The 22,764-nt window shown below is 40.9% G+C and overlaps 2 protein-coding genes across 5 annotated transcripts in view; one reads left to right on the top strand and one right to left on the bottom strand.

Moving 5' to 3' along the window:
• The window catches only part of Atg16 (Autophagy-related 16), a 402,094-nt gene that overhangs the window by 203,341 nt on the left and 175,989 nt on the right, over positions 1–22,764 (top strand). The gene's annotated exons all lie outside the window — the stretch shown is intronic.
• Positions 1–22,764, bottom strand: part of Neo (ZP and PAN domain-containing protein neyo) — a 130,931-nt gene that overhangs the window by 39,254 nt on the left and 68,913 nt on the right. For both annotated transcript variants that reach the window (XM_083092611.1, XM_083092612.1), the window contains exon 3: positions 14,289–14,490. In XM_083092611.1, the coding sequence (XP_082948737.1) occupies positions 14,289–14,490 (202 nt within the window). The remainder of the gene's footprint in view (positions 1–14,288; positions 14,491–22,764) is intronic.

Below are 22,764 nucleotides of genomic sequence, written 5' to 3'. Positions count from 1 at the left end.
GGAATTCTGATTCGTCCATTTTCCAACAGACATACTGGTTGAATCTACCAGATTTTTAATTAATGCAAACAGATTTTTTTCTCAGTGTGTGTATGTAAGTGTGTATTTATGATTTGCATCTAATTCACGGAAAATCATTGCGGGGCAATTCCGTTCCACGAATAACGTGCTACGTTTATTCTCAACGTGTGATCGTGCACGTGTGAATCTATGCGAGCATGCATATTGGCTACTTAATTCGCCCGCCACGCATAGCGAAGATGATGGTGTATTATTCATCATAATCCGATGGCGAGACGACAGGACGGGAGTGAGAGAGAGTTTGCCACTAAGTTCGCAGGATATTAATGTGCATTATTCGTAACGTACTAACACATGCGAACATGTGCGGATATGAAAATATTTCAGTATCAATCAAGTTTTTTCCCGATATTTCTTTCTGACAAGAGTAATTTAATTCCTTCGATACTCATTCAAGCCAATTACTAAGCACATTTAGTATGCCGACTCGAAATTATGTTGCTCAAAAAAATGAATGAAAAATAATAAATTAATATTTTCTTGTTTGTTAATTACAATTTATTCACGGATTAATAAACAGAATATTTCTACGCATGTGTCGCAGTAAGTGCGTCTGCTCGTAATTGCTCTCTCAGCGTCTGTATTTTTTACGATCGTCGAGCGCGATGCATATTTTTGAATACTAATTGAACGAATTGGCGAAGAAGCGATGTCGATACCAGACAAGGATGAAAAAGCCAAGTATTTGCATCGAAGGGAATATCAGACAAACACAGTAGCGCAACGATACGACGAAGTATATTTACGTAGCGTCGTCGTTACGATAGTACCGGTCTTCCCTTCTTCGTTTGCGATGCAGCGAATCGCTAATCAAGCGGCCGGTCAAACGATATCGTCTCGTACGGTCTAAACTGTCCCCGACCGTTCCTGTCTACCTCATTCTCGTCCTCGTTCTCGCCCGCGTGGTCTCCCGTCGAAGGAGGCCGAGAGAAGAGATCCACGCCACTTTGCATGTCTGCCGTCTCGCAGGAATGTATCTGCGCAACAAGCCGATCGAGTCGGCCGAGTTGAGCTACCGACGCCTACGCCGTCGATCTACGATTATTCGTACTGTGTACTCTACCATCAAATTGATAGTCGGTATCGAGGCAAGCATGGAATGCGGGCTATCGACCGAATCCAGTTAAGAGCGTAACGTAGAGCAAAGAGAGAGCGGAGAGAAAGAGAGAGAGAGAAAGGAGATAGAGAGAGAGAATGAGAGATGTACGAGGAGAAGAGAAACATTCATGCTGTGTACATATTCGAAACGAGAGAGAGAGAGAGAGACAGTAGAATGAGGGAATGCGGCCAGACACAACAGACAAGAGGCTCCTTGCATCGGGGTAGAGTGGTCGGTAGGTAGATTCAGCCGTTTACGTACACCCCTTGGGCTTGTCATGCGGCGGCTATCGGCCGACCGCGATCGAGGGACCGGCTGTATCCCCAATGCCACCTTGTACTCAGCGGCTATGTCGGATCAGACAGGCATGTGCTCGCCGCTTACCACGATGGGCCTTCTCTTCTCTTCTCTCCCTCCGGTGTCTCCCTCCTCCCCCCGCATCTCTCCATGCTTATTCCCCTGCTTTGCATCAGCGGCCCCAGCATCCAGCGTACTACTAGAACGGGTTATTTCGGACCACGTGGGTGGCTGTCTAACGAGATATACGGCGAGCGCACGTTCCGAAAGTGGGACAGAGCCGGGTACTTGTTCGGTCGGCGAACCGCACGCCGCTCGTGATGCATCGCGAATATATGGCGATGATCGCGATGACACTCGGCGATAGCCATCGCGATACCGGCCGCTATCGCTATCGGCGACGATCGCGGATAGCGTGAATGCCGTGCAGGCGACACGGTCGAGGGCAACGGGATTAACGAGTGTGAACAGATGCGAGTGGACTTCTGGTATGCGACAGTATGACGTGGCTCGCGAGGGGGCGAAAGGGGAAGAGTAAAAGGAAAGAGAATCCTTTTTTCTCTTTCGTGTCGCGACTCGTAAAGTCAAAGATTAATGTTACTGCCGATCGCCGACCTTGCGTCCACCACTCTACATCCCATATGTGTGTACATGTGTATGCATAAAATCCAGTATGTATCTGTAAGTTTCGTTACGACATTTTGTACGAAAGGTACGGTAGGTCACGTACAATGGCGTGTGTCGTCGGACTGTAACGGTGTCGTTGTATCGAGAGTGTGCAGGTCTATTTCCTTCTCCCGTTTCTCGCATTACGCTTCCACCTTACGGTCCGCACATTCTTGGCATGGCGTATACAACGCACGAATATTCCTTCGTTCGACTGTGTTTTCCGCGGGCTAATTGCCACGCTAGCGCCGTTATTCGTCCGTTGGATTATGCGAGCGGCCGGTGCCGTTAATTTCACGCGCAGCGCGGCGGTTCCCTGGCCTCTTAAGTACCCTATCCGCAATCGCGGTAAGGACGAGATCATCGCTGCGAGGTGCCGCGCTTAAATACAGCGAATCCCCGGTGCTATTACGCCGCCATGAAATAAATTTCCTCGGCAAATGGTGCGAAACATTCCGTTAGACTAAAGCAAAATTGCGATGGACGGTCGCCAATCTGTGAATCGATGCTAATGTTAGCGCGATAATCCCTCGAATGTATCGCGCCCAGTAAAGGATATTGACTGCGTTTCGTTGAAAAAATAATCTGTTTGCTAAACCTCGACCGCGACGGCCCGGCTCTATATCAGGCGTGATTTATAGCTGCTAACAACGATGATGGATCGCGTACATAATCTTCGAGTACGTTCATAAACACCAGCTTATGGAATGTGTAGTGGACAGACTGACAGTTACGCTTTCGCTTTCTAATGACAGTAAAACTCGACAAGAACTATACCACGATTCACCTAGTTCCTGTTTTGCGTACACAAGAACTTGATTGATCTTTCGCTAAGAGTTTTTGTCAACATTTAATATAATTGTATATATTATTACTATACATATATTATTAGTGAGAAGTATGATGTAATAATACTGTATAAAAATACTTGGCAAAATTATGATATTGTCGCGTTTTACTGTACATATTTCTTTTCTTATAAAAATGACGTATATTCAAATATTTAATATATAATTACTTTAAAAAATTAATAATAAGTGAGTTTTATTTTTTTAAATTGATAATAAATGATTATTTTATAATTGCTAAATATTAAATAAAGATTTATTATTTGTGCAACTCAATGTTATATTATACAAAATTATTTTAGGGATTAAATTATTTATTCTAAACATCTTAAATGTCAACTCTAGATAAAAAAGTAAAATAAAGATTAAAATATAAAATAATATAACACCGTGCATTATCATAGAATACATATTAGATTAAACGAATAAAGAGTAATTCTGCATCTCACACATTTCCCAAGCACACGGGGAAATCTGAAAAATCCTTGGTTAAATTATGTCGGCGGGAGCAGCAATTGAGGCGAATACTCCTTGTCGCCAATATCGTCCGTTCCTCCGGTAAAGTCTCTTTTCCCAGTCGGACAGTAAAGTTAATCCCTGCTTCAATTTCGTAGCGCGGACAGTACGGCGTGGCGAGCCATTTGAGAGTTTCCACACCGGTACGAGACTGGACGACCCGAATCCGACCTCAAAGTCCACCGGCGTCGCTCCACGTGCGGCGGGACGCACGTGAAGCGGACGGAATCCGCTGGATGGAATCGATAATACGTGCGAGACGAACTGCGAACGCGAATAAATCGTAGAAATCAGTCACGTACTTCTACCGGCCTTGGGAATCACCGTTAAGCCCTTGATCGCAATTTAACCTCGAAGGCCGAGAGCAATACCGGACCGCAGCGGCCGGACGATTATCTAGCCGCGTGTACGCGTGTCAGATCTTTCTCTGCCTCTCCCCATCTCTCCTAATCATTAGCTCTTGCGCTGGTGTCTTGCTCGCTCCGACTAAACGAACTGACACGTTCCGGTCCATTTCAGCGTTCGCTGTAGGTTCCACGGTGATACGAGCAAGCTTGCGTACGGTCGCGGTCGACACACGAGAATCTCGAGGACGCTGTTCTTGAGAATGGTTCGACGTAATTACGCATGTGTCCGTGCGGAACCGCGCAACGCAGCTGCGTGCTTGGCGCGGCTGAGAAAAATACCCTTGCGGTTTCGCGATAATATCCGACGCGGATAGAATGAAGCGGACCCGCAGGCGGACCGAGCGTGCGTGTCCAACGGTAAACGAAAGCGAGGAATCCGAGTGCGAAAGGGAAGGAGAAACGTCGACGACGAAACCATCTCCCGGAGACGGCAGAGCCGGAAAAGGATGGTTCAAGGGCGGATGGTTCATCGTACGCTCTACCAAGAGATCGCAACCAAGGCCGGAATGATTGCGCCACGCTTCGTGATCGCGCGGATGGATTTAATTAGGCATATTGGGCAGATCCTCTTCCTTTCATCCTTCGGGAACTGCCGTTAGTGCCGTTGCGATGTATATACGTGCGCGCGCGAGCGACCAAGCGTCCAAGCACCACCGACACGTGGTATTCGAACGATTTCATAGACGTTCCGCTGGCGTAACTCGCCGAGGTAATGGAGAACGGCTATTTACGGGAAAACGTAACCCTACGTACGTAACGACGATTGAACGATCCGCCAATGTAGGCACTTAGGTATTATCAACGTCTGCATTATACAGTCTCCGTGCGCGTAAAAAGGACGTTACTAGAGGAAAATTGCAGCGAAGAGAACGTAGTATACGTTGTATATATAGAATCGTAAAATATCTCGCGACTTTTACCGCAAGAAAATTTTTATCCCGATAGTCTGCACGCATTTATCCGTTATCGACGTGTTAAAGTAAAGAATTATGGTTCGCGACTTTGCGACTTGGATACGAATAAGCTAATCGTACTCGCGTGCGATCGAAATGAATTTTCCACATGTGTCGTTTTGAAACTTATAATTTTCTTGCGTGAGGTCTTTTCTGTCGATAACAAGTCCCTGTTTACGCCGGTCTCGTAGCACGATATGTTGGCGTGGCGCAAGTTATTGCTGGGATTAAACAACTTTGCCGGATGATTGATTACTTTGTGCTCGCCGGCGTTAAAACCTTTTCACAGAGAGATACGCTATCCACGCGGGAGATGGCTGCTTTATTTGTTCCTCCTCTTCTTCTCTAGCCTTTTATGCTTTTTCTAGCATCCTGCAACCTACCGATGCGCGGATAATTCGCGTCTTCGTGTTGCACACTTTTAATGATGCTTCTACCAAAATCCATCTTGTTTAAAGCTCAGTCGTTTATCTTTATTAATTTTATTTAAATATTTACATGTGTACGTTACGACTATGCGCATGTCGCTTCAACCGACGTCCGTTTTCTTAACACATTCCATCCTATCTATATATTACCTATTTCGTCGCGAAAAATCTCGACACGTTGAAAACCGCATCGCATGGCTCGTTACGCGTCTTCAGTTTCTTAACTATGCGGCAATAATTTGCCTTTTTCCACCGACTCGGCGCGGTCCCTCTTCTCGTCGCAATTACCGTGTCAGCGTGTTGTGACTTTTTCAGTTGTCGATGCGAGTAACTATGAATTTCATGCGGTAACAAGTCTCTCTCTGTCTCCGTCTCTCACTCTCGACCATCTTTTTATATAATTTTCCCACATCCAGATGCATATCCGCACCACTGCGGTGAGCGACCGCGGAAAGTGGTATGCCACATGCGTGAGCGTCTCTAACTCGGCTGCATGATGATAATTGCTCGTTGCATGCCAAGTAGAAGTGCTGTTGCACATTATAAGCCCGGATCAAGCTTACTCTTCATCGGCAACGCCGTTCTCATCTCTCTTTTATCGTCCTTCCCGCTCGCCGCATTTAACCCATCTTGAACTTTCTTCATATTCGATTCGTGTCCTTTAAACTTCGTTACCGGACTTTTACCGCTCGCGCCACCGATGCCATTGAACGTAAGAAGCACTTCGTTCTTCGAATTCGCAATCGAGTTTGCGACCGTGCTCCCCGTCAGCGATCGTATCTAGTCACGCAGCTATTTGTGTAACGACTCACGATAACCGGAGCAAAAATTACACAGTGGAATATTGCGAAGAAGTTCGGAATAGTGCGAATTGCCGAGGTTACCGTGCGAAAATTAAGGACACGCCGAATTTGAGCGCACAATTGCCAGGATTATCCGCAATTGGAGCAGATTGCGGTGCGTACCGAAATATGGAGCACTATAGGGGCTCATTTACTGTGACAAGCCAAATACAATAGGAAGACCAAGTTGTGACTGTTAATCCGTGATGCGATATTAAATGGCGTGTTTCGCAAATTTATGGCTGGCGTAAACTCTTCTAATAAGCAACACGGTACGCTATAACTGTACAGAGAAAAATATCATTCTACTGCCAAGAAAAGCGATTACTCAGTTTATTTTTCTTTTTTTAAGTAATAATTTTCTTCAACAAAGAATATATTCTTGATAATAGTCTTAAAATATACTCATCACAAATGTTAGAAAATCTCATTATCATGTACTCAAAAGAAGAATTTATTTTCTCTTCAAGAATATTGTAAAGTTGTATCAAAGAAAAACCAAACTTACTTTATGTAGTAAGCAAACTAAATTTTTGTTTTAATTTAATATTCTTGATTAAAATACTGCACTTACTAAAATTCAAAATATATTCAATTAAATTTAATGCTTGTGGTGAACTTATGATATATTTGCGGATATACAAACTTTTGATATACTTAAAATAAATAATATTTACTTGAATACAATATACATTTTTCTCTGTGTGTTCCTTTGAACGTTACCGACAAAACACATATCCTTTTATTCTTTTATAAACAACGATAATTGCAATTATCACTTTATTCCCTTAGGATCTCTAGCGTGTCAATAGGCGTGGAAATATTTTTCTCTTCATATCTCTCCTTCTTTTTCTCATCTTTCTTTACTCATATCGAGTTATATATAAATATTGTTCCTCTTCTACTATCGAGATTTCTACCAAATTACTTTCTCTCTCTCTCGCTCTAGTTATCTTCGATATGTCGATGTTGCCTTCGCTCTTTTGCGGTTACTTTCTTCCAACGCTCTTTTCGCTGCACGATCCACGGAGATTTCTCGTGGGAGTATCTCGACTTCGAGATTGTTGCTGTTCTAAGTAGTTCGCCGGTACATCCCACCGAAGCGTATCTTGCCTGTTGGCAGTCTTTCAAACGCCGGGGAGTAAGTCGAATTCTCTTGGACCCTCCAACAATGAATTTCGCACTTATAATTGGACGTGTTACGTCGGGCAGCGTTCCTAACGTTAAGTGCATAGCTAAGCGCACAGCAAGAGAGACTAGTTTTCTTGTGTAAGCGTTAATGTCTGTTATCGAGAAAATGATAATAATATCCAATGTGCCAAAAAGTCCGTATAGGATTAAGAGAAATGATATTCAATTAGCTTAATTTTGCTAATTGCATTGCGATGAGCAATTTAGTTATGCAAAATTAAGCTAATTTAATATATTTTATTATTATTATAATTTAACATATTATCGAAATTATACGGCTTCGATATATTATCATTTCAAATTTAGAAGCATTATAAAAGTATAATAGAATTATAAATGAAAATTATATTAAAGTAATGGCATATGACTTTTTTAATTTAGTATGTGCGGAAGCATGTATGAAAATCTTTTCAACACTTTTTACAAATCTGACATCTGAAATAATCACTATATCTTTATAAACATATGCATATTTTAAAAGTTATTTTAGAGGGAGAATCAGCAATATATAAAATATAAGGTATAAAAGATTTAAATAGAAACAGCAGGTTATTCATAAAAGTCAATACTTTGTTTTTCATATCAGCAAATTTCGTAACAGCATCAATAAAATCATTCAATATGCACTACCGTAATTGTAATGAAAATTTTTTCAAATATCATATATTTAAATATTGCACGAGTATATATTATAAATTTACACTTGCTCCAAAATTATTTAATACAGGTAAAGACGACAAAGTAGTAAATAAGAATTAATGCTTTTAATCTATTGAACAATTGTTTGAGGCTCTCTTACTGCATTTTACTATATAAATTCATCTTCTTTCACAATCTTCGAACGCTAATTAAGCTTACTCAAGATTTATGTGTGTGATTTAATGTGAGCTTTCAAGTGTTATTTAAACAGAAACACTAGAGAAGCTTGCATAATTCACGACCGCCGTTCTTCCTGATTATGTCACAATTAGTACAGTAGACACGGTGGCGTTTTCATCGTCCCCTCGTACCAAAAATACTTGGGTTGCCACGGCCATTTCGCAGCTTGCATTCCATGCGTTCTCTTCTTGCCCAGACCGCTCCTCCCCAGCGAATCCCGTCCGCGATACTCGACTTTGTGGGATAAAAGCCGGAGCCGAACTCTCATTCATGCTGTAGTGCCCTTGACGTCGTACCGTTTCAAAACGTTAATTTTTTTTCAGGAAGTTTGCCGCGCTCGGCACTTCGGCGCAGTCACGATGCGTAAGTGCTCTTTATCTCGCCAGCTTCGGCTTTCGCAACCGTTCATTTGTAGAATTCGATTTGAACGACACAAGGGAGGTGTCAAAGAGCGAACAAAGTGGCGAGATTTCACAGGGACGCTGACGCGTCCCCGTAATAATGTCAGTGCGAATATCCGCTTTTAGGAACGCGTCCGAGCGGGATCGTACGAATTCACGTCGAGGCGTTACTATAGGAAGTAAGAAAGCTCCTTACAATTATCAGCAATGCAAATTGTCTGAATTCTCGGATCGCTGAGTTAACACCGAGATAAAAGGAATTTCGTGTCTGTCGTTTCCGGGATTCTCCGTTCAGGCCGTGTCCGATGTGACACGTCAGATTAATGATTTCCGAGAACCTTGGCTGCCGTCGCCGGGAGACGTAAGATTCGAATTTTTCGTCTCGCGAACTTTCCTCGCAAGTTTTTATCTACGCGTAACGCGCGCGCCCTAGGTGCTCGGCTAAACTTTTTTCCGAGATTTACAACTCGCGCCCGCATACGCCAAAGTTGGCGCGAATGTTTCCGCTATCTCGCTCTCTGCTCTTTCATTTCGCCTCGCCTTATGCACGCACGCGTGCAGAAGGTATGTGGATACATCTACGACGCTATATCGTACGTGCATCTTACCGTACTTATACGCGCGTTACTCGAATATATATGCCGGCACGTGTGTACGTGCTTAGAATAAGTACGGGGCCACATCTTGCGAACCAATACTCTCATTAGGGAGAAGAGACCTCATTATACATAGCGCGCCACGGAACCCCGCTACGATTATATTACATTATTGTAATTGATTGCGGAGAGAGAGAGAGCACGTGTACCTAACTCCGGCGTGATTCTTAAACAATAAACTCATTACCTGGTAACAAGGAGAACGCCGATACCAGCGTACCGGCAGTAATAATCTATCTCTCGTGAACAGCCATCGCCCAGGTTCGAGCCCCCTGTAGCAGCAGAACGATTCTCGAACGACCGATTCGCGTTTGATCGATCGCCCGACCAGTCCCGCTGGTCGTAAGCGTGCACAACGATCTCTCAGCCTCCTCTTCTTCCTCCTCCCCCGTCTTTTCTCTTTCTCGTTCTTCCTATTCTCCGCCGCGGTTCTCTCAAACGCTCATCTAGAGCACATCACTCGAGGTACGCTCTCAGTCTTTTACTATTTGTTCGCAACAAATCACCAATGCATCGAACGAAAGAAATATATCTGCTTCCGCGATAAACCTTTTATTGCATCATTTTCATGCTCCGGTCGGCTTGGAAAATTTCTTCAGTCGTTTCCGACAATTTCACGTAAGAGATCAATTTTCGTACACGGCAAACGTTTAACATGTTACAATTTCTGTGAATAAGAGAAGTCATAGAAAAGTCAGCTTCGAAACAACTTGTCGACAAATGAAGAACATTGAAAAAAAGAACAATAGAATTCGTAACGCGTAAAGCGAGGAAAATCTAGAAGCAGAAACCGCTAACGATTTTTGCTAATGTGCGAAACCTGATTAGAAAATGAACCGTATTATCTTTTATTAACGTCGGGCGTGATCTTAAGTCGCAACGTAATAAATCTCAATAATCTCGTAGTTCGAGCGTTAACGGGGGAGATCTTCCCGCGTTGCCAAGCGCCCTCGTTGGAAATCAGGGTGTTCCCGTGAAAGAATTCCGCGCCGACAATATCTAATCAGGCGATTGTGCACGGAGGGAATACCCGTTCCCATGGAATGTTAATGTAATCTTCATCGGCGTTCTTCTTTGGAGAGTACGCGATGTACGGGTCTACTCGTCGGTGCGAGACAACCGGAGCGTCACGATGTCTGCCGACCTTCGAGATCACACGCGCGCATTGTTGCGCAATAACATAATGCCGCGGGTTTCTCTTGATTATCCGCGAGCAGCGAGCGGTACAGCGAACAATTGCAGCGGGGCGCGCGCCGACCGGAGGATGCGCAGCTGCGCAGATTTATCTACATTTAATGAAACAGCCAACTTCCTTCCCGCGATTTCTTCCGCGTTGATGTCGAAGGGCCGGGGTCACCCTTCTCGCGGGGCACTCGCTTCCCTACCGTTCCATTCCGCTCCTGACTTTTCCTCAACGACAGAGTATGCATTTATGTAATTTCCTAAATGTTTTCTACCGCTATACACCATTGACCTCGCAAGGTTAGCCGGGTTAGAGTAGAGAGAGATTACGCGAGCTCTAAGGATGTGTACGCCCGTGCTCTCTTCGTGCGCAATGATCTCTGAATCCGTGCATTATCTCTTCGTGCATTATCTCGTGGATAAATGTTTCATTGTTGTTCCTCTTTGCCGCGGCGGGACTGCACGGCACGTTTCTGTCGATCGCCTCGGCTCGATACCGGCTCGATTTATATGATTCGAGTCGATATCGCTGCGAGTTCTCGTACCGAATTATTTCGCGGCGTTTATGAATACGGATGCTCCCGATTAAACAGCCTCCGCTGAAACGAGCGTATATCAAATAATTATTATTCCCCTATTCAATTTGCAATGCCAATTAATATTAATGTTACACCCAACTCTCACAATAAATCGCCCCGAAATAAATTAACGCTAATTATTTGACCGAATTCCGCGTGGCGTGCGCGATGGCCGAGGATCCTTCTTGCATAACGAATCGGATTAAAAGGGCGTAACCGCAATTTGGTATTTTTCATCCAGTTTTATTACGAAAATCGAGTACGAGATAAACGGAGAAAATTTGTAGTTTTTTCTTGTTTTGTTCTTTCCTTTTTTGCTGTTTCTCCTTTTCTTTTGACGCCATTTTCCATTTCTTCGGAGAAGATTAAAGCGGATTATGCCTGCAGCCCGAGTTGCGCGCTTGTTCAGGAAATTTGCTTCAGCAGTTGGGTCGCTCATGCATATATTCACGCCGGTGCTCTCTTTTCCACGGTTTCCTCAAACACCGAGGGCCTCAAAAAGCGCAGCTATGCTACTTTTGATACGGTTCCGCCTGGCCAAGGACCTCTCGACCTTGTCTCGGGTCGGAGTCGACCGGGGCCAGCTCTGGGGTCGGTTGCGAGAGACCAGCTGGCAGAGACCTTTCGCTTTGGAGGCTTTCAAGGTGTGCACGTGCACATTCACCTGGCACGCTCGGCCTCACGGACGCGAACCTTGACGCGTCGGCGTGATACCGCATAAACGCGCGCTGCAACACCGAGCTTTATCGAAATCGGAAGACGCGCCGACCCGTCGTCTTCCGCATACTTGGCCAATGAAAAGTGTCTGATGCCTTGACACTTGGTTTCCCACAACTAACTCATCTAATTTTATCTATGTCGTGGCAGCACCGCCGTGGAAAATTTATCTAACTAGCGCCCTTTTAATAATAGATGTGAACGAAGCATCGCAAAACGTGTGCATAAAATTTATAAAAATATAGAAAATAACATGTCGATGTATTTTGGATATGTAAAAATATGTTTATTTAAAATAAAAAAATATTTTGCGACACGACTTGCTATTGCATCGAGCAAACACGTGTTACACTCGAAATGCTTGGCGCATTCAAAGAGCATTTCAAAGCGAGTAAAAATACACTTACTACGACGTGTGGTAAAAAGCGCATTCCAAAGGCGAATGTAATTATAGATCAGCGCTGTAATTGATAGATGGGCTGTGCGGATTAGCATATAAATCAACATATGGTGAATCGTAGAAAGTCTTCGGATCGATATAATCATTACTTCCGCGAGAAAAATTCTTAAGTGTCTAACGGTCAATCGTGGCACGAGAAATCATTCTTGTCTAGACGCTCACTTGTAACCGATGATAACGATCGGAGAAGGAGAATTGGCAATAACGATGCGCACACAAAAACGCCCTCCTCTCGCAAGTGAGAAAGAACAGGAATGCGGCACTGCAAATATTCGTATACCGAATACTCAACTTGCGTATCAAAGGGAATATGAGACGCGTGTGCGAGCATTTCGCGCGGGACAAAATTCGCGAATTTTAACGTGATAATGAAAATAAATCTGATTACCGGAAGAACGTAACACCGCGTAATTGGTACCGCATGAATATCTCATCCGTTCGCTCCCATCCGTCCCGTTGAAACGGGATATCCGTTTTTCACGCGATTTTCATATACGTAATGTATTATACGAAGAATAGTTCGCATTACGCGATCGAAACAGTTTGCCATATAGCGGTGCGTGTGAAAGGGAGCAATTAAAATGCAATATAATCGTGCCATAAAGTAACACGATACTCGTACCACTCTATACCTCTTCCCCCCTAAGCTATTCTTCTATCTCGCTCCCTCGTTCGTTGTGGAAGTAATGAAAGTGCATCGGTCATTACGCTCCGGATACTATACCGAGCGCATACGAAGAACGCGCTATCCGGGGTCCAGGCGGAACTGCATTATTTATAAGCGCGCGCAATAAGGACGCCGCGATACGCATTACTGCATCCGGTTACGCGCCGTTACGCATTACGATAAATAAGATCAACGCGACGATGCAAGTGATCTGCAACAAGGACACGTTTGTCAACGCCGGATTACTGGCGCCTACGCTCGTAAAACAGCATAGGTTTGCTTCAATGTCTAGTTCGTTAGCTAGTAAAGTCTCGTACCGTATCAATTTCTTCGGGCATTATATAGCCAGAAGTAGTCTATAAATTTTAAAGTACGATTGCAAGACGCGATCAAAATTAATTGATATCATTGCGTGTGATGCTCGATTCGAGTACGTTGGAAATAAATATTTTATTTTCGTACGAATAAAAAGAAATTAAGAAAGTATTAATTTTATATGCATTATATTCGATAAGAGATTCAAATTCAACAGTAAAAACTTCATTCGTATGTGGGTACCGTTACTATTACGATGACTTATTAATGTCAGTGGTGTGGCGAAATATAATATATCACACCGTGCATTTATGAGGATAAAAATATATTAACACGAGCATCGTTATTTTTTTATTATATTTTTCATTACACTTATCGTCATTTCATGGTATTTACATATATTTCTTGTATAAAATTAATAATATTTCGAAACATTATTTATCGAATTATATATATTAAATATGCTCACCTCATAATAATATGACAAAGTATTTAGATGATTCTCTGCATTTTAATTAATTTTGCAATTTTCTCGTATGCGCATCTACTAGTTTATTTTCAAAAATATCACAAGCAAACATAAGAAGATCCGTATAGTTTCTTTTAATAAGATTTTTTCGCGCTATGATTCCATATAATAAAATTTAGTATTATCCTGCATCTTATTCTTACTTATACCATCGTGGAAACTTCTCTCGAAAACAGAGCAATTTTAGTGCGGACTAGATTGACCCTTTCTAGCTTTCCCTACCGTATTCTTAGCCATTTTCTTTCGCATGAAATGTTCGAGCGTACGGTTCATGTCTGAGAAACACTCGAGAGTGTATAGGAGCGTAGTGTAACGTCGTCTAGCTAGTCCAAGAATCCAATAAGTGGAAAATGCATTGGAGCGTACGCTTCTCGAAGGCTACTCGAACCGGCGTTCCCTCTGCGTACCGATTCACGACGAATATTACGAAGAGTCGATTCCTTCTTTTGCTCTACGTAGACACGGTATCCGCGACGAAGCGGATAGGGAAGTAGATCGGTGGAAAACGAGCAATCGGACAATTCTACGCTTACGTATATAAGTTGGAAAATGTTCCGCGTTGCACGGGTTACTCACCGACACAGAAAGTCTCGCTCGCCAAGGCAGAGCTCGAGGCAGTGTTGCCTCGAGGAGGCGGTCATGGTTCTGCGTGCGTGACCCTGAAGACGGTGTCCCTGGACTCTATCGATGCACCAAGCGCGCTCGCAAGGCTTCACTGCCAGGCAACTCTTTTGGGCGTAAATCGTGAACACGGGAAACTGGGATTGCGATAGTGCACCTGAAACATAGAAGAATGATTCCAAATTAATTCGGCATATGTATATAATGTTATATTAAAAATATTTCAAAGACGACATTGCAAGCGATTTTAGGAAAATATTTTATTCATCTTTTATACAACCCGTTTAATTAAAATATTCATAATCAAAATTGTCGTGAAAATTGGAATTTACATGTACATTTGTAGAGTGTAACAGTTTTGTTTCAAAACTGACGCGTGATCTTTTATCTTTTATCTTTGATAACCGAGCTTTACAATATTGTGTATAGGCTATTAAAAGTGGCATACAGTGTTATATCGTTCAGGGTCGATGCGTGTGATATTTCGGTATTCTATAGACGTTGTCGGGTTGGACTACAATTTTGATAGATCAGCGCGTTTATCATTCGCCGGCGCGCGAATACTATGTTCTTCCTCGGTTATTGGCTCGCGTTGCGATAAGCGACGAAGTAGACACTCCACCCACGTCTCGTCATACGTCATCCGCTCTTTGCTAAATCGTAATTAATCTCCGCTATGTGACGGGAGCTTCGATCATGACTCGTGGAAAACTTGCAGTTGAAGTTGGGGTTGTTAGAAAGAGAAAAGGAAAAGAGGAAGAGAAAAATTAAAGAGATAAGAGACGACAGAGAAAATAATAGTAAAAATTTAATAAAATTTTTTAGAATCAAGATATATGTTCTTTTTAAGTATATATTTTTCGGTAATTGTGAAATTTAATCTAAAGCTATGTGTTAATTGAAAAAGGAATATTGACGTTTCATTTTAGATGAAGAGATTTTGTTTCACATGTATAAATAATAAAGGGACGCATTTATGCGAGAAACAAGATGAAAAATTACATAAAACTCGAAGGGGACGTAATAAGCTATTAAGATAATGAAGAATACTTGAGAGATTGCGAGAGAGGGAGGGGATGTATGAAGGGAGATTTTCTGAAGCGAGACGAATCGAAACGCGGCACGTCGATCTTCAAAGAGGCGCTAAAGATATTCAATTACCTGCCATCAGCAGGTCACGCCTTGCGAGGCCGTGCAAGCTAATGCCGTTGCCTGTTTTTAATGGCGACTATGCGAGACTGTGGTCGAGGTTGCGGCCACGGCATAGATGGATTCTTTACAGCGATCAACCGCGGTCGACTTACCCGTGAAACTTCAAATTGTAGGAAGATGTTACCTTATTGTAGACTGAGAAACATACGCGCCACATTATGATCATGAATGCCCACTTCCGGAGCTCGCAAGTTCACACGCAGAAGAAACATCACTTATTCTTTATAATACTGTCGTATTACATGCGATAATAGAACATTATCGAATCTTAAATATATACTGGATGTTAAAAAAGTCTGGGTACGGTCGAATATCTCGATAAGGAAGAGTTTTACTAGAAAGTGTTTCAGACAAAAGTTGTATGGCTTCGAGGGGGATATAACATGGTACCATTGGTTTGACCTTGAAAAGTTATTTGAAGATCACGTGAAGGTCACCTTTAACTTTTTAAGTGGGACACCCTATATGCTTTTGCACATTCTTGTAGCTCATCTCGAGAGCTTTCCAAAACACTATAATTAAGTTAGTTTTCGTTAAGTACTTTCCGAGTTATGAGGCTTGAAATCATTTCTTAATTTTACATAAACCGTAAAATATTTTGTAAAATATTCATTTTTCGATTATCTTAACTTAATACTTTTATGTACAAAATAATGAGAGGAATCAATTGGTGTAAAGAAAATACATAGTTATTTTTAAGAAAAAATATGTAATTGTTAATTGCAAATTACATATTTTTTCTTCGAAACAACTATGTTTTTTCTTTACACTTTTTTAACACCCAGTATATTTTACGTAGGTACGAATGCAATTTTTCAAAATGTTTTACCTTTTGCTCTATCTACATCTCATTTCTTATATTTTCTCTTTTTTTTATTTTCCGATAGCTTTTTTACACCTTCACAGGTTTGGAATCTATTAAAGTAGAGAAAGACACACATAGATAGATATAAAATGTGCAGATAATAACAGAGCGATGATTATTAAAAGAGCAAAAGAATTTTTTCGCAATATATGGTATATACCATATAACCGCGAGCTTTCACATTTTGAGATAGGATTTGTGACCTCTTTCCAATTAGAGAAGCGAAATCGTTATTTCGATGAGTACAAAGCGCAATTCACCGCGGAATCAGCATACGCATAGTAAAACATTGCCGGAACAAGCACTCCCCCGCACTCCCGATCGATTCCGTTGTTTTACGTGGGATGTGTATTTGTTATATTCGATTCGCGGAGAATGGTACATACAACAGCACACGTGTGCTATCCATTGGCAGTATCATCACGTGTTTTCACCGTTCATTTAATTACTTAGTTTTGTACCGTGTGGGCTTACACCTTGAAAGAAATGAATATAACTACCAATTCATATATAAATTTATTACCGAACGTTAATTAAAATTCAAAATGCAGGAGTGTGTTAATACGAAATGGGTATTTATAGATCATATTTGCATAACTAATAATAAGAAACATAAAGGGATACACCGTTGTGTCAATTTTCTAGCGTTTTTCCATTTGCATTTTCATTAGTGCAATCTTAATGAGGCCTATAGAATATATTTATACGCTGAAATGTAATCGCGATCAACACACTCTCCTAAACTAAAGCCGTGAAAATGAATACTGATTAAAACGATGACAAGATTGCACGGTCTGCAATACCACATTTATAATTGAAACTATTTTTCATCAATGATAATAGACCGGTTCCATTTAATAGAGCAAACACGTAAACCTAGATTAGCAGATGTTGACATTCCGTGCTAACATTGCACTTAAGGAAACTCTCCCGACTTGGAAAATGCATCATACTTATGCGGGAGGAAATGATTCGTTGTACGAGCACCTAGTGATTTTTATCGCAATGATGATCCTAAATTATGGACTTGGTAGATGCACCGTTATCGATAGGAACACCTTGATAACGTGTCGGGACACGAAATAACGTTTCATCTACCGCTGCATCCAATATTCCTATCATAAATACTCGAAACGTTCCGTGAGTCAATCGTAAGCAACGACGGCGGTGGAAAGAAGAGGTAGAGAAAATTTTCGCTCGCGGCTTGTCGCGAAACACGAAAGATGGTCGGAGCGCATCTACGACAGAGTAGCGCGGCCATCTCGCGAAATGACACACGTAAACCATCCCCGTACAAGAGCGCCAAGGAATAGTTCGATTTCTGATATACGAGGTACATTTAGATACGACTTGAGCTCAAGCAGCATCGGCAACGACGTCGTCGCTCTGAATCTGATGTATAATCTGGGCTTTCTCGGCTTCTCTTCTTTTTCCCTCCTTTCTCTTTTTCTCTTTCTTTCTCCCCACGACTTCTCGTTCCGGCGCGCCAACAAAGGCAATGAGATTCCTTTTCTATATTCTACGCGGTTAGACTTTCAGCGATCTGCAGCAATGAATGTCACTGCGAATGCGGTACGAGAACCTGTTCGGAAGGCGTAATCTTTGCCTCAGGTAGCTCGATAAAATCGTAAATAAGGTGAAGTAAGCTGACCTAACCGCTGGTTCCGCGTAAGGTTGTTAATGCTTTTTACATGTGTTAATCAATTCTGTTTTTATCGTAAAATACTGGACAACGACATATGTAAAAGCGGCAATATAAGAGCTTACCTTGCCGAGATAGGATAACATTTTTACGATTTTGCGAATCAAATCAATGCAAATCAAGTAAATGAAGATGATGATGATCATGATGATGATGATGATGATGTTGATAGCGATGTCTGCGTATATATTAAGACTCTAAATTTAAATTTTATTCGTGTTTCGACGTTTATTGTATGCTGCTCGAAAATTTACGTTAATTATATGTATTATAACGGCGAATGAATGAAACAGGTTAGATACCGAATGGGATCTTAAATTATATTCTCTCTGACAGGCATTCATTTATTTTTAATCGTTAGCAAGCAGTTACTCAAATGCTTGATCGTTATACTTTTTTTCGAGTATGAGTTTTTTAACCTTAACCTTAACTCTGATTTCTCATCTTTTCGTTCATTCACCCGTAAAACTTGAGTCTTTTTAATATCTAAGCTATTAATCTAAGCTATTAATTCAAATACCGTTTTTTACATTTTTATCTTTCTTTATTAAATTTATTATTAATTGTTGGAATATTTTAATCTTGTTTTATTTATTTATTTATTTATTTATCTTTTGGAATTATATCTATAAAGTATTTATATATATTATATATGATTTTTATTCATGTTTTTTATTAACATATAACAAGGATCTTTTTTTTTAAGTGCATATTTTGATGCTCTTCTCGTTTGACATAAGCATATATGTGAGCTGGAGTGTAAATGAGAAAAGGAAAGAGGAAAGGATTTATACAGGAAGGTGTAGGATACATGCCGTTAAATAGAACAGAGCCTATGTAGCTTGTATCATTATCTGTATCTAGCTATTTTATTATTCAAGTAACTGTATGTAGATATTTTAATATCGCAGGCTTAGTAACAGGACTGACTTTACAGTACGTCATGCGCTTTGTTTCGCGTAGGCGCACAATAGTTGAAACACTCGTGAAGTCATCCCGCACTCCGAAACGTGCGCGTATAAAGGTTGCACATTTATTTGCACGTTTGTCTCCTGACGCATAATTGCGGATGGTTGTTATACGTACTTAACGCGCCGTGTAAAGTCGCAGTTTTTCAACTAGCTGCCGCGCCGGACGGCATAATTGTCCCCGGTTTCTGCGACTCGCTTCGGTTTTCTGAAACGACGGGCGTGTACATATGCGACGTGTCTGTCTGACAAGCGTTACAAATTTACTTGACACTCTTTATACACGCGAGAACTTCGCGAGATATGATCTAACATATTTCTTTGTATAATTACGAGAAGTAAATTAGAATTGTACAGCCGCTTTACCTTTGTTCTCGACGCGTTGTCTATGTCACTGTCAACTCCCGTTTCTCTTATTCAAATTTGAAGTTACCATACACTGAGAAAAAAATCTGGTTGCATTAATTAGAATTCTGGTAGATTCAACCAATATATCTGTTGGAAAATGGACGAACCAGAATTCTTGTAGGAATTACCAGATGAATCTGATTAATTTCTTCCTGTTAAATTTACCAAATTTTCTGGTTAATAATACTAAACTCACCAGCACCAAGTCGTCTAAAATTTTTTCCATATAATTTCAAAAGTCTGTTTAATAATCTGAATTCCAACAAGATTATTGGATAAATTCAATCCAGATTATTGAATTAAATTATTTTAAGTTCAGTTTGTTAGAAATTAAACTGATAAACAATGATGCAAGAAGAGGATGCAGCTCAAACACACACAATCAGAGAGCTAGCGTCCTCTTTCTGGCACTACTGCTCGTAAGAGAAAAAAAATATACCTTGGATTTAATGTTAATACTAGTTCTTTATATACATTTCATGGCAAATATTGAATACGAGTTAAGTTAAGAGTGGCTCACCGCCTAACGGCAAGCAAAGAAATTAATGTAACAAGAAATTTTATAGATCCAACCAGAAAATACTAACCAAATCCTTATAGTAAAATCTATTAAACGTTCTAGTTATAAAAAATCGAGTCTTATCATGATAACTAGAAATTCTTGTTTGATTTAATCAAAATGCCTTCAATCGAAATATACGTCTTGTTGGTACAATCAAACGATTTTTCTCAGTGTACGAAGTTCTAAAAATCTAGGCGCTAATAGATGCGAGGATAATGGACAATATTCTCTCTCACCTCTTGGTACATAAATCTATCTAGTTATACATCTATCTCCATCTGACCATAGTACGTACATTTAATGGAAGAATTAAAATAAATTGTATACCACTATTGCCTATGATTGATATTATATTCAAATCTAAGAGCTTTCAGAACGCATTCCATAAGTAATATAATTTCCATTATACGATAAATTGTAGTGAAAGATTATATTCCAAGTTTTGCGAGTGACAGCTTGTGTTTCTACTCCAATTTATATTATTCGTACGTCTTTTCGCGCATTTCGAATATTGATTTCCTCTCGAATTTATTTATAAAACTAATATTACAGATAAGAGGGGACGCTTTTAACATGTATGCGAAGCCCGAATAAGACATGCCTCTACATTGGATCGCAGCCAACATTTTCAATTGCCCTTTACACTCGACAGAATTTCTATTCCCTTTCGTTCTGTGCGGACGCTTTTCCAAGAATTGAATGCGCTCGTACTTCTAACATATATCTCGCGACGGTCAGCTTTCTCATCCACGTCGCGCCCACTTGTCTTGCTACTTCTGCCGACACTTTTGTTTTTCAATGCCACTCAGTGTCCGTGCCCGCGCTTGCGGCGCATGTCGCAAGAATTTTACTTTCAGAAATGTATTGACGTTCATCCCTCGCGGCAATACGGTATTCTGTCAACCATACGACCGTGCTTGTCTAGCGCAAGAATAAAATACAAACCGTAAACTTGTGCATATTTTGTTACTTCAATATCGTATTTCGCAATAAGTGCCCGTCATGTTGTACAAAATATCGCAATATTCGAGAAACGCGCGTGTTTTCTTTTACCATTTCGACATTTGCGATTTTCCGAAAAGTCTGATTTCTAAATTTCTAAATCTAAATTCTGCGGCAATTATGTAAAACGTGCTGTCATTTTACGTTACGCTCAAGCCCAAGTTTAACAACACATTCCGCGTTGGCGAAAGATTTCATTACCGCAAAGTATAATGCACGCCGACACATCCGTTGCTTTCTCTCATTCATCCCCGACGTGAAAAAAGCACGTTTCAGTCGCCTTCATTGCTATCGTCATAAATATGCAAGAACGGTAGAGACAGCGCGGTAAAGGCAGTCAAGGTCCAGTCTGTCCCTCGTCACTTTTTAACGTCGTGTAATGTCGTCAGGGCGAATTACGTTTCGCGTAGCTGCACATCCCTGATGGTATGTTTCTAATTTGCGTGAATGCATCGTGCGGCCTGTCGCAAGAATTTAATACACGAAACCGCATCTAGGCGGGACCCGGACTATGGGGAAAAAGAGGGCTAGAGAAACGTATGCAAAGTGCGCTCTGCATCTTGTCGTACACGCGATTCGGTCCTACACGACCGGGGAGCCAGGAAGCGAGGAGGAACGAGCCAATAACATAATTACTTTCGATGGTTCTACGGAAACTATTCGCACCTCGCAGATTGCGCGTTCTCGCGCGGCTGCAATTGAATATTCGGCGGCGCCGGAATTACAGGACGACTCGCTCAAGATCCGTTCAAGGAGATCACGCGGCTACGCCATTTCGTTCCCGGCTCGCCGGGAATGCAAAGTGTCGAGTAATTGTCTTAAGTTCTTGTCATTAACGTTACCGCCGTACACGCGACGACGGCTGCGTTCCGATAATTTCAATACACTCTAAGCGCGCACTGTTTTACGAAACTTAATTAAGCACGATGGTGATTATCGTTCTCGCGGGAGGTGCTATTTAGTTATATTCAAATGGTTAGAACATGAACGTAATCGCACTTGCATCGTGAGAAAATTGAATCCTTTTGCTCGAAAATTCGTTTGTACGTGTGTGTGTGTGTGTGTGATTCATACAGGACAGAAATTTCAAGATATATATTTCTTATAATATTAGATTTGTATATTTTCTAGTTTCTATGGCACTCTAGATATTGTTGAAAAGAAATATCTACTCTCTAAAAGTGAATCAGTGTATTATCACTGAAAAACAGTAAATAGTCACTGATTACAGCAGTTATAAGTACAGCACTGTAAATCAGTGATATTTTATTGAAAGAATCAGTTAATAATTTTGACTGTTTCAATCAGTAATATTTCTCAATATCAGTAATATTTCTTTCGTTACTGTCAGTAATATTAAACTACAATTCATCTCTCTATCTATTTCATATAAAATTAAAAATTTTATTTATATTTACTAAATATTTATTATATTAAAAATTTTATTTAATTTATATATATATATATATATATATATATTACATGCATATTGAACTTATTATTTTAAACAGATAATGAACGAATAATTTTCATTAAGTCGCCAGACATTTATTTGTCCGATTTATAAAGATCGATTTAATATCTGAAGCCTCTCTATTAAGATTGTATCAGAAATTAAATCGAAATAATACTTCTAATTTTAAATGTCGCTCTTTGCAAACTTTATATAATTCTTATGACTAAAATTAAATACGAGAGAGATAGCGATCGTA

The sequence above is a fragment of the Camponotus vicinus genome, unplaced genomic scaffold (genome assembly GCF_025532165.1).
Source record: "Camponotus vicinus isolate PSW18456_S1 unplaced genomic scaffold, iyCamVici1.0 SCAF_2, whole genome shotgun sequence".
Lineage (NCBI taxonomy): Eukaryota > Metazoa > Arthropoda > Insecta > Hymenoptera > Formicidae > Camponotus > Camponotus vicinus.
This window is presented reverse-complemented; position numbering and strand designations above follow the sequence as displayed.